Here is a 13667-nt window from a genome sequence, read left to right as displayed (position 1 = left end):
TGAGGTAATTGAAGTCCCTACTACTAGCACTCCTCATGAGTCTTGGGTGTGGTGGTTATTTAACACCATTGATGGAAAGGCAAAAGCTCATGCGAACAAGGTGATCTGCACTCAATGCCGCATGGTGCTGAGTCGTGGAAAGCCTGGTACGTATAGCTTTGGTACTACATCAATGAAGCAACACCTAAAGTCGTTCTACGGTGGGGCTATTCGTAAGGTTGTACCTTGCGATAAACGTAGTAGGTTGAGTTCCTCTGCAGCATCCTCCGTTTTCCGCTCCTGTCACCACAAAAGACACTCCTGTGGGACAGTGCATCTCTCCAGCTGCCTCGCAGGCCATTCATGATGCTGTTGACCCTTACCTTTCGAGGGTCACAATATTGTGCATGTACTGCGACGCAGTACTCTGCAGGGGGGAGAACCGCCGGAGTGCTTTCGAGACTGCGGTCAAGGAGTATGGGAAGTTCTGCGACTTACCTCAATAAGGCCCACCCTGCATCTTCCTCTCTCCACCTGCCCTTTCTTATCCCCGTGGTTGGTGTCCCTTCCTTACCCTCCTTTCCCCTCCTTTCCTTGTGTGCCGTGTTTAAAAAAAAAAACAAAAAAATATATAAAAATCAAAAACCAAACAAAAAAAAGGCTCTTTTCAGAGCCGCCTTTCACAGTTTAAAAATAGAACTGACAAATAAATAGTGCAGGGCCCTGTGTATTTTTTTTAATTCCGCAGACATTTATTTTTTGGGGGTGGTGCCCTATCAGGACCATTGCATTTTTCTATAGGAGGAAGTGGTGGTTCTGAAAAGAGCCTTTTTGTGGTGTTTTTTTGTGTTCCAAAAACTTCAAATCGTCAACACCTACTGCAAAATGGACTGCTGTAATTCCAAAAAAGGTTGCAATGCATTTTGTATATTTCGCAGAAAAATCTGATTGCCGGCATAAGTAAGATGTACTCCATCTCTTCGAAAAATGTGTGTGCTACGAAACATAATGTTTTCATTCTGAAAAGAGGACATACCAACATCTCTCAAAAAGGCACAAACACCCTTGTTAACATTGCGCCTTGCTTTCTCCATTTGTGGACCAAATGAAACAGAATCCAGCCACATTTGTCTCTGCGCAACAGAGGAAAAAATTACTCTGGAGTTTGGATACATGTCCATGACTTTCCCCAAGTCCTTCTTTCATTGCAAATTGCAAAGAGATTCCAGACACATGTCCTAAACTGTTTCCCCCACAATGAATAATAATGTCTGGATGACGCTTTGTCACCAAAGTAGCACAGAGAGGTACCAAATCCAGCCACTTCATTCCACGCCAGTGCACTTCCACATGAGAGAATCCAAGATGTGCAGCCACTCCACAGCGATCTGCATGCACCTCCAACCAATTTATCCAAGAATCACCCAAAATCCAAACAATCTGCATTCTGCAACACACAGCCATAGACATCTGCTCTTCTCTCAGGGAAAAGACCTACTGACAAAATCTCTTCTTACACAAAACACCCAGTAAACCTTATTAACCAATCCCTTGCACTGCTCAGTCGCATTTGCATGCCTCTCAACCCTAAAATTCCTGTATGTAATACGCGTTGTCCGCGGACAACCGCGGTGTCAGCGGACAAATCGAAAAATCTGAACGCGGGGAATTAAAATTTAGTGTGCCCCATTTCCCCTTTGAGGTTGGCTCTGAAAAGAGCCTTTTTTTGCAGATGCTTCAGAAACACCTTTTATTTTGTATTGTTTTCTTTTTTTCTTCTTATTGTCATCCAAAAATCTTCACATTAGCTTCTCCAAAGCAACCCTTATGTTCCAAAACAGCATGGCATTTCCCATAAAAGATAAAGAAATGCCATCTTCTTTAAAATAAACAACATTACCAGAATCAATGTTCTCATTATTACAAAAGAACATACCAGCTCCAAGCATGAAAGCAAACATGCCTCGGTTGATTGCACACCTAGCAATGTTTTGCTGAGGACAAAAAACAGAATTATTGTCCCATATTGCCCTACGTAGTAATCCAGAAAAAATTACTTTGGCATTTGGAAGGATGTTCATTACTGCTTGAACCAACGTTTCCAACAAAGTAAGGGCACCGACGTAGCCCAAATGGAAAGCAGCATAGTGCAAAACTGCCAGATGGGGACTGTTCATCCTACGCATATCTTCACAAACTTGTAGAATTCCCTCTACATTGCAATCAGGCACAGCGCTCCACACCACCTCCACTCCTTTAACATCGAAATGGTTTGCCACATGTCTGCATTGAGCATACTGCTGTAAATCATGTACAAACATATCTCCGAGCACCAAAACCCTCACTTTCTCCACCTCTGCCATCTTCACTACACACACATACTCTCTTTCGACACATATCCACAACGTCAACATCTGATTGGCTGATCCCTACAGTCCCCTTTCCATACTGTATTTGCTAGAAAACCCCGGATGTGGCATGCCATATCCGCGGACAGCTGCGGTGTACGCGCAGCACGTAACTCTTAGCCAGCCCTTCTACCCTTTCCACATCACTCTCGGTGCCATTCACTGATTGCATACAGCTAAGCTGTAACACAACCATCCACCAATCACATCCAAGACCAGATTACTTGCATAGATGTGGAATATGTCGGAGGACACAATCCCCTCAAACCATTATTTTCAAATAACTATTACCACTCTTTGTCTAGGGTGATTTATGGTCCTCTTAGGAATGAATTGCTCTTGATTCCTGTTGTCTATATGTTTGTCTAATTGTGTTCATGTGCACCTAGGTGCTTTCGGGTCTCCGGTGCGTTACAAATAAACAAATTAAAATACCAATGCCCAATAAGCTCCCTCAAGACCATAAATCCTATCTACCATTTAAAAATAAAACACTTATTAGTTTCACAATACAATAAAAGAAATCAATGAATACTATTATACATGTAACATTTGAATCAAAATTCCTTTCTAAATCAATCAATTAATACATTAACATATCTTAAGAACTCTACAATATAAACTTTATATTACAAGCAGCTTCAGAGCAAATGAAGGCGAGGAAATGTACCGGGAATTATCACATCCAGTAGCCAGATCCAGAGATATTTGGTGTTACCCAAGAGGCTTTTTCTGATGGACAGGTACGTTGGAGGATCTGATGATGCAATTTAGCTGCAATTGCTCAAATTTTAAATTACAACACCTATCTATAATGCTTTGGCTGAAATATGTGGGATGTATTGATGTCTGTATGATTTGGCTCTGTGTGGCTGATTAGTTAAATTGATACGTATTTGATGGGAACGTGTATGTTTCATGTAAAATGGGGATCCAATGCCCTACCACTGGGTGGCTTTCTTTTTGGTTTTTAATGGCATGATGGATAAAGACAGTTAGAAAAAAAAAAGAAAAAGTGAAAAAGTGCCAAAAACAAGTTCTATGATATATCTGTGGATAATCTGGGACCTCACCATTCTTCTGAACATATTCTCCAATCCGGTCAGCAACCTCAGGAAGGAGGCCCTTCTCTCCAACCATTTCATTCTTCACATCCTGCCATGGAGTCTGAAACAACAAAACACAAACCAGAAATGAAAGCAAAACAAAATATAAAAAGGAGCAACATTGTTCATGGCATTTACTTTTTGCTTTTATTTTTTTCTTACGTAGACTTTGTACAAAACTACAATTACATAAACAAAATAACCCTAAAATATATTTCATTATCAACTATTTCGATTGTTTTAGCTAATGTGACTGAAATAGTTACTTACCTTTACAAGCATTTTCCCTCATTGGACATCTGTGAACATGCTATTATCATGGATAGTTAGAAAGATACTGTCATGGCTCTGCCTTTATTCAACACACGGTTTGCTATTTTGTTTGGCACTAACAGAAACGTTAGAAGAAACATCTGTACAAACACGATGCAAAGACTTTCTATGTGCCAGAGAGACCAGATATAGACTGATTTAAGAATACAGAAAATAATCTTTACAGAATCGTCCAAAATTGTGTGTGTGGGGTGTGTGTATTCTTTTTTCTTCCACTTATGGTGTATTACAAACCTTTGTCAAAACCGTACATCATACATTTCCCTTAACATCACTTATTCCTTTTCCCACTTACATTTTCTACTTTAAAACAGTTCAAACAATATTACACACATCCTTGATCAGACTGGCAATACTTCTTTAAGAAACTTTATTAAGGCAAAGGTCCATGAAAAATTCTCTCCCAAAAGCAAAACCGACCACCAGTCATTTGCGGTAAATGTTTTTTTCATTTCAATAAACCCCCCCAATGTATCGTGTCCTACAAGTTGTCAAACTGGTATAGAGCAAAGTCACATGTTTTAGAGATTCAACCTCTCCCTTTATGTCACAAAATCTACAACTAGAATCTTTGTCTAGTGAATTGTAAAGCTACAAAACCTCTTTAGTTGGGTAACCATTTATCCGAAAATTCAAGATGTCCACTCTGTACTTAGGACATGGGACTTTCCTCATGGTGCTTTGGTAGATCGTTATATGCCTTGTTTCTAGTTTCAGGGCGCCATATAGTCGCAATTTAGTTTCCGGTTCTAGAGTTGCCATCTAGTCTTGCTGCCACAGCTTTTTTTTTTTTACTCATTCAGGATTTGTAGGTAGAGTAAGTTGATCCACGCCTCCCCCCAAAGGACTCTAAAATGGCAGAACATCTGGAAGCCCAATAGCTCATTAAGCTGTCCTAGCCCCTGGCCAGCCCCTCAATTAAAATAGAATATGGAAGCAGCAGAGCCAGCGTAGTACTTTTGCAATACAGGGCCAGTGTTTTCCAAATTACTCCAGCGTACAAGGATGTCAGACCCAACTGATACCCGATTATCGTCATAGGGATCTTAAGATTGCTATCCAAAACGCACCCCCAAAAGCATTCCATAGCTTTGCCGGGATACATAAGAACGCCTCTACCCAATAAAGTAGAGTTCGGACCACTTTAGATTTATAAAAATAAAAAACCAGGAATATAGAAAATTTCCTGTGTATCAGCCGTCCCTGGGCTGTCAAATTTTTCAATCTTGTTTTCGAATCCATCTGACAAGGGGCATCACAGATGCTGACACTTACACAGGAACCCAAATAGAGGATATGCAGGATTTCGCATAGAATATCCAGACCTAAATGCCAACAAAGACTTTTTTGTTTGTTTCTCCAGCGTTCTAAAATCGAGATGTCTGTTTTTGCAGTATTTATCTCGTCTATTTTCCCTCATATATCTCTGAAGCACTAGTAGTAGTCGTTCGAGATCAGATCATCTGCTTAAAGCAACCATTCTAGGTCTTGATTGCCCATCTTTGGTGGAAAGGATCTCAACATCTTCAAGGTGTTTGCCAAATCCAACAAAAAAAGATTGAAGAGGGTGTGAGCCAATGGGCATCCCTGCTTCGAACCCTTATATGTAGGGATCTCTTTGATTAATGCCCCCTGCATGTTCAACCGGATCCGCACCTTAGTGGAAGTGTATAATGCCCTCATTGTCCTAAGATGGTCTGCGGGGCAACCCCATGCTGTTCATTTTAACCACAGAATCTCTCTGCCAACACTATCAAACGCATTCTTCAAGTAATTGAAGGCTAGATACACGTTTGTCTGTTTACATACCTTCCACTTTTAATAGTTTCAGAAGAAATAAGTTGAGGTCCGTTCCGACCCATTTTACGAAACCGGATTGACTGGGATCCATCCTATTCGCTAGCTTCAACCACTTCAAGATTTAGGAGAATTACTGAGGCGTACAATTTGCCCAGCATATCCACAAGGGCAATCGGGTGATAGTTGGAAGAATCAGCCCTATTGCCCCTCCTAAATATCGGGAAAGGAACAAGTTACTTACCTGTAACTGTTGTTCTCCAGCATGGGTCTGGCATGGATTCACATGCTCATGAATATTCCCCGTCAGGCTGGGAATCCTCGGTAAAGAAAAAATCAGTATCAGTTTCGTTTCTGATCTGTCTAACCAATCACTGATCTCTGGGTCATACTGCCCCCAGCCAATGACTGCTCTCTCCCTAAGCCCCGCCCTGGCAGCCATCCTTAGATTTGGTAGCAAGCAAAGTGGCAGTATGACCAAGTGAACAGCCGCAGAGGAGTAGGCGGGAGGGTTCGCATGTGAATCCGTTCAAGACCCATGCTGGAGAACAACAGTTACAGGTAAGTAACTCGTTCCTTCTCTAGCATGGGGTCTGGCATGGATTCATATGCTCATGAATAAAAGAATACATAACAGTACACACATGCACAACCACGGGAGGTGGCAAAGCCTCAACATTAAGCATTACATCCAAAACTCAACATTAAGCAATTCTTACCTCCTCACCAGGCTCACCTTAGGCATACAGGTTGCGCAGCACTGCTTGGCCAACCCTGGACTCCTCCCTGGTGTCCCGATCGAAGCAGTAGAATCTTGTGAAGGTGTGCGTCGACCTCCACGTAGCAGCCATGCAGATGTCCAGCAAGGGCACACCAGACAGGAACGCCGTGGTAGCAGCGATCGCTCTGGTCGAATGGGCTCTCGGACGGCCAGACAGCGGTCGGTTTGCCAACCGGTGACAGTGCATGATGCAGCCGGAGAGCCATCTGGAAACGGAAGTCTTCGAGAGAGCCTTCCCTTGATTCACAGACCCAAAGTTCACAAACATCTGTGAAGTCTTCCGAAAACACTGTGCGGTCTACGTAGAACTTCAGCGCTCTAGCTACATCCAGCGAATGCAAAGTCCTCTCGGCCGGCGTCGAACACCAAGGGCTCGTTGCGGTGGAAGTCCGACGGCACCTTGGGCATGAAGGAGGGGTGCGTCCTCAGCACCACCCTCGTGTCATGAAAAGTCAAGTATGGAGGCTTGCAAGATAGGGCCTGGATCTCTCCCACTCGTCGTGCGGAGGTGATGGCCACGAGGAACACTGTCTTCCATGACAGGAACTACAAAGGCGCCGAATGCATAGGCTCGAATGGGGCCCCCCCATGAGCCTGGTCAGCACCACATTAAGCTCCCACGCCGGGGCAGGAGCCTTCACCGGCGGGAACGATCGGAATAGTCCCTTCATAAATTCCTTCACCAGGCGATGAGACCACAAGGACGCCCGTCCCGGAGTCCTGGTATATCGGGAGATGGCAGCCAGATGTATTTTGATGGAGGCGTGAGCCAGTCCAGCTTTGGCCAGCAACAGTAGGTACGGCAGTACTTGAGGGGCCGTAATCCGCAGAGGGTTAATCTTCTGTGCACGGCACCAGACAGAGAACCTCTTCCACTTATGACCTTAACACTTGAGAGTTGAGGACGCCCTGGCTTTTGCAAGAACCTCTCTGCAGTCAGCCGGGATATCGTACCCTCCAAATCTAGTGCTGCAGGAGCCAGGCCTGCAAGTTCAGTGACTCTGGGTCGTGATGAAGAATGGCGCCTCCTTCTCTGGAGAGAAGATCCGCGTCCGCCGGCAGCTTGACTGGTGGGGACGTTGACAAGTCCAGAAGGTCTGGGAACCAGATCTGCCTCGGCCACGCCGGTGCGACGAGGATCATTCTGCACCTGGGCTTCTTGAGCTGGTTGATGAGGCGGAGCAGCAACGGCAACGGAGGGAACGCGTATAGAAACAGGCCATCCCAAGGGAACGAGAAAGCATCGCCCATGCTCCTCGGCTGCCGGAACCTGCTGGCGAACCTCTGGCACTTGGAGTTCGTCGCCGTCGCGAAAAGGTCGATCCAGGGTTTGCCCCATCGTCGTAAGAGCTGATCCACCTCGTCCTGACGTAGTTCCCACTCATGGCACGAGCGCAGCTCCCTGCTGAGTGAGTCAGCGATGGTGTTTTGTTATTCCTGCCAAGTGGAAGGGAACCAGAAACATCCCCTGTGCGATGGCCCAGTGCCACATATCCTGGGCCTCCTTGGATAGGGCTGGGGATCTGGTGCCTCCCTGCTTCCGTATGTAGAACATCGTGGTGGTGTTGTCAGTGAAGATCCTCACCACTTTGTCCTTGAGGGACGGAAGGAACGACTTGAGCACCCAGAACACTGCTCAGAGCTCCAGAATTTTGATGTGGAGAGACCTCTCCTCCGGGAGCAAAAGGCCTCTTGCGTGGAGAACTCCGGTGTGGGCCCCCCAACCCTCCAGAGTGGCGTCCGTCATCACCGTCTCCTGAAACGGCGGGGTCTGAAAGTCTGTGACTGTAGTGAGGCACGGACTTTCTGACCCCGGTAGACCGCTGTTCTACTTCTTGCAGGAGGATGACGAGGTGTTCTGGCGACAGGCGTCGTCCCCTTGGAGGTCTGTAGGTGGGGGACCGATTGAACTCTATACAGTACCCGTGGGCTACGGTTGACAATACCCACCGGTCTGATGTTATTCCCTCCCATGCTGAAAGGAACGATGTTATCCGGCCCCCAACCGGAGACGCATGGGAGGGCACCCGAACCTTTGGGTCATTTGGTGTTACTTGCTGGGGTGCCTCTGGGGCTGGAGCCTCGGCCTCTGCCCTTGCCACGGCGTTGTCCTCTTTGGTTATACTGGTTACTGGTACCCTGATTAGAGGGCCAGTTGCCTGCAGTGTAATGCTGTTGCTGCTGTTGGCGTTGGCCACTAAAAAAGCGTGTGTTCCCAAATCCACGCCTGTTTGGAGGCTTTGAGATTTGGTCTAAGGTCTTTATGGTGTCGAATTCTTTCTTCGCATTTTCCAGTGCATCGTCCACTGCCCTTCCAAAGAGATTTGACTCTTCTATTGGCTTATTAATGAGTGACGGCTGCGTTTCTGCCTTGAAACCGGAATTGCGAAGCCAGACATGACACTTCAGCAGAATTCCCTGCACCAAAGAACGGCCAGCAGTTTCTGCCGCATCAAGAGTGTTCTAAATGATGCTCTGGTTGACCAGAGCTCCTTCTGTAACTGTAGCCAATAAGCAAGTTCTTAGAGGTTCAGGGGCTTCTTCGATGTCCTGCTTAAGCTTTCCCCATTGAGCATCAGCATAGCTTGCCAACAATGTATTATTATTGGCAATTCTAATTGAAAACGCTGCCGAGGCGGAAATTCTTTTGCCCAAGGCATAAAGGTTTTTCTCTTCTTTATCTGGGGGTGCCTCGCTGGTTGACAGTGGAACCCCAGCCCTCTTCCTTGTGTTAGTCACCACTAAGGAGTCCGGGACTGAGTGACCCCTGATATATAATGGGTCTGACAGAGGGTGAGAACAATTAATCGATTCTTGGATTGACCCCTCTTACCAGTGCGGGGGGGGGGGGGACAGCGATGGGATGAGTATTCTCTTAACCAAGGCGAGGATAGGAATAGTTTGACTAGTGGGAGGTTTTTCTTTAATAATCATCCTTTCGACGAAATCAGTATCTGGGGTGACCTCCCCAGTTTCAACTTCAAAATGCGCTGCTGCCTTCCTCAGTAGCGCATTGAAGGTGGGCTGATCGTCTACTGGAGATGGGTTCCTAACCGGTGTGGTCTGAGGAGAAGAAATGTCTATAATGTTGGGGTCTATAGACCCTGATGGCGACTTCCAGGGCTGTAAGCCACCTTCACCTGGGTCCTCCTCGTAGCCCTCCTCACCTATGTTAGTGTCACCATGAAAACCTTCTCCCTCTTGTTGGTCTTCATTATTCACAAACTCATCCTCTTCCTGGAAGTGAGAGTCCTCTTCAGTGAGGTCGTAAGAGTTCATGTCTTCCTGTAAGGGGTTAAAGAGCTTCGGGTATTTAGCCCATGGCCCCTCCTGGAGTACCTCCCTTGGCCTCTTGGGTGTCCCATTTTCTGGGATGGCCATGAACCTGTCTAGCTTGTCCATATAGGACTGGAACCTCTCTACAGTCCAGTAAGGTAGGCCAGAGCGGTCTGGGAGTGAAAAGGGAGTTCCCTCTCCCTGTAGTTGCTTAGTTCTGTCCCATAGCGTCAAAGATAGAGAACCTTCGCCTTCTGAGAAACCCTCTCGCTGGCTAGGGTCTTCTGTCGACGGTGGGAGCTGTCCCAGCCTACCCTCCGGCGTCCTCAGCGTTTCTTTGGCCTTGTGAGCGGTTTTCGACGCGTCACCCGCCGTCCGCCTCTGGCCGTCTTTAGAAGCTATACGCGAAAGGCTTTCGGCGATCAGCTTCTCCGTCGAGGGATCGGCCGCCGTCGCGCTAGACAATGGCGAGTCTTTACTGGCAACGTACGCACTCTTGCGAGGCGCGTCACCTGAGGATTTGGGGTTAGCGCCCTTATTTACAGAAAACCCAGTCGCCGGGAGGGCTTGCGACCCTTACGGTCGGCGGAAGATGCCGGTGGACCCGATGCCTCCGTTGACGCTATGGCTACCTCCGTCTTTGACGAATGCGTGCCGTGGGGTATGTGCTTATGTCTTTTTCTGTGTTCGTCCTTGTCACCGGGGTGTTCATCCCCATAAGTGGGGCGTGAGCCAGGCTTGTCGGGGCCGGGGACGGACGAGGAGCGGGAACGCTCCTTCGAGAGGTCGACAACCTCTGTTACGGAGGCCGTGTAATCACTGTCCTCGTCACATTCGGCAGCGGCGGCAGCTGGCGAGGAGTCAGACCTAGACATCGCATAGGCTGCCCACCTTTTGACTCTGCGGTCCTTTAAAGTTTTGGGTTTAAGTAACTTACAGGCCGCACAGCCGTCCTTTTTGTGATCGAGGGGCAAGCAACGGTTACACCGTTTGTGCTTGTCCTTCGAGGTAAACTTGCCCTTGCAACGCGGGCAAAACCTAAAGGGCGTCCTCTCCATAGCTGAGGGCATGAAATGTGATTACGACCTCGAAAGAGAGGGAGGGGAAAGAGAAAGGCATTCTCAGAGTGTTAAAGAAATGACCAACCACCCCACTCTCCCTACTGTGTTAGGCCGGCGAGGCCCCGCCACGTGTTCGGCAGCGCCGAAGGATCTCCTCTGCTCGTCCCTCCATCGAAGATCTTGCTCGGCGGAGAACAGCTTGGCAGTTACGTTGAGGGAGGGATCTATGTGATAGTTAATAATAATAATAAACGACCAAGGGTCGAGGGAATGATTTCGCAATGTCTCTCGAGGAGCTCTGCATAAAGGCGACCAATAACTGGGCGGAAAAAAACAATCTGAGGGACCTCGACGCGTGAGGGGTTGTGGGTACACTGCACGTCACTATAGGGATAGTGTTACAGACACGCCTTGTCGACGTCCCCTTTTCGACTACGAAAAACAAAATGCAATACTCCGAAGTGACCACTGGATGTCGGACTATGCACAGCATGTGATTCTAAGCAGATTAACAAACATCAGAAGGAGACTTATTCCAGCCTCCCGGAAGTTCAGGAAGCCGAACACCCCCCCAGGTGCAGGGACCTGATACATCACCAGGACACATTTCTACAGTGGACACGAGAGGACCACCACAATCAGAGGTGCCCACGTCAGGGGGCTATCAGTTATGGTTCACTTGAAACCCACTCATGTCAATGTTGGGAATGGAGCTACGCAGGGGTTGAGAAATAAGGGGAGTTGCTGCTGATGTTTCATAAGAAACTGTTAGTAAGGGCGAGAAGGGGGGTGCTCTAGATCAAGTTGATTGCTAGGAAAGGGATCCAATTGAACAGGTGCCGGTGGTGGTTCGGTTTCAACCTGGTGATGTTAACTGGGGAGGACGGAGGAACTGTGAAGAGTGGTTCGGGGGGGGGGGGTTTGGGACCTAGGTACAGGCTTCTCCCTATTGTCTGCCATTTATGGCAAGGTTCGCACTGGCATACGTGAGCTCCCATATCAGGATAACATGATGGCGACAGTAGAGATAGGACCACGGGATGACCGCTTAAGGGTGGGCACTTTGAATGTGAAAGGATTGAACTCACCTACGAAAAGATCACTGGTTGCAAGGGAATTTCAGAGGTCGGAATTAGACATCCTGTTCCTCCAGTAGACCAGATTTACTAAGGGGGAAGAAAGAAGGATCCCAAGTGGGTTAGATGGCTGAGAATACCGGGGGATCAGGTCCTCCAAGGAAAGCAGGGGTGCATATTCACATCAGTAAATCGCTTAAGGTGGAAATGTCCAAGGTCTGGTTTGATGTGGAGGGCAGGGCTCTTTTGGTCTCTGGCACCATCAGGAAGTTGCACTTGACGTTTGCTACGGTCTACGCCCCAAACCAGGAACATTTAAGATTTCTGAAAGATACACTCGCAAAAATATTAATAGAAACCTCAGGACATCTTATCACAGGAGGGGACTTTAATATATGGGTGGATATTGAGTTAGACAGACAAGGGTTGCATGCCAGGGAACAGGAATTGCCAAGACAGTGAAATTACCTTAGTGTAATGTTCTTTTTATTGATTCTTCTCCCGCAGATTCCTCATCTGATAAATATTCCCTCCAGCTTTGTTGCTTTGGAAATTTTCCACAGGGGGCATAGTGGACTTCGACCCGGCCGTTGACATTCAATCCGTCTTGCTCGGCGTCTGGGCCGGACATGACGTAGGTGTCGTATAAGTAGCACGTCACTACGCCCCAACCTCAGTCCCCCCTTTTTTCCAGAGCACCAGACACTGCACAAGAAAACAGAGGGAACAAACAGGCTAATGAGCCCTTTAAAAAGAAAGTAACAGACCTCCAGAGGAGGAACAATTGAAAAAGAACACTACAAGTAGCGTTAGAAAAATCTTTGTTTTAAGAATGTGGCCGGAAGACAAACAGACGCAGAGGACCATCATCAAGTCATTGTGAAATCGAAAGATGCGCACCAACCACTGACTTTGAGCGGGGATGGATGTGTTACGCTCCCCTAGTCTCTACAGGGGCCCTGAACGAAACTGAGCGGTGACTGTCTCCACCAGCGTCACACGAAGCAGAGCGGTGAATGGCTGCACGTGTCTTCTCTGTTTTTACCCTTCCTTCAGGAGTGAAGGTTTGCCTGGAATGTTGAAACAATATATTAACTAGCCGTAAGGGGGAGGACCGACTCCCACCTCCCGTGACCTCCTTGTGCACCCCCCTACTATGGCTCACCTTAGATTTATTAATGGAAGACTCTATTCCAGCAACTGTATGCAGGGGTGCGTTGCTGTTCATAGGATCTAGTTGCCTCACTGATCCTACGGGCTGCTGTAGAGTTTTTGAACAACTGTGACTCTGTAGGTAAGTCTCTATGCCAATAGATTCTTGGTATAGTTTTGCTTAGAGTTCATGTTGCCAAAGTCCTCACGAAGTGAAAATGTCTTAAAATACGGTTCTTGTCCCCCTGTGCAACTAACCTGCTGTTCCTTTTCTGTTCTGCAGGTGCGGTGACTCCGGGGCGATCGCGTTAGGACGCCTCGATGGATCGCAGGAGAGTGCAGCCTCCGTGTGAGTATTAGCGCTAGCGCGAAGTTGAAATGTCTTTAATATGGCTCTTTTTCCCTGCGCGGCTAACCTGATGTTTCTTTACTGTTCGGCAGGTGCAGTGACTCCGGAGCGACTGAAGAGGAAGCTTTTCAGATGGAGCTTCTGTTAAGAACTTAACTGCTGTCCTTGTTCTTGTTCTCAATCTCTCTCTTTTTTGTATTTGTTTGTATTTGTTTATTACTTGTATCGCGCGCCGAACCCAGGGGTAACTGGGCGCTTGTGAATGTAGGTTACAGGTTGCAAAAGGTTATGCCAATAAATAACAAAAGGAATGACCCTGGTTACAGTTGGGTCTATAACAAGTTACAGT

General features: G+C 47.2%; 1 protein-coding gene across 1 annotated transcript in view; it reads right to left on the bottom strand.

The window, feature by feature from the left end:
- Positions 1-13667, bottom strand: part of HARS1 (histidyl-tRNA synthetase 1) — a 654862-nt gene that overhangs the window by 191557 nt on the left and 449638 nt on the right. Inside the window, exon 8 of the mRNA XM_069654217.1 lies at positions 3461-3554. Within this exon, the coding sequence (XP_069510318.1) occupies positions 3461-3554 (94 nt within the window). The remainder of the gene's footprint in view (positions 1-3460; positions 3555-13667) is intronic.

The sequence above is a fragment of the Ambystoma mexicanum genome, chromosome 3q (genome assembly GCF_040938575.1).
Source record: "Ambystoma mexicanum isolate Mex_15411 chromosome 3q, UKY_AmexF1_1, whole genome shotgun sequence".
Lineage (NCBI taxonomy): Eukaryota > Metazoa > Chordata > Amphibia > Caudata > Ambystomatidae > Ambystoma > Ambystoma mexicanum.
The sequence above is the reverse complement of the archived record's forward strand: the minus strand, read 5'-3'. Positions and strand labels throughout refer to the sequence as shown.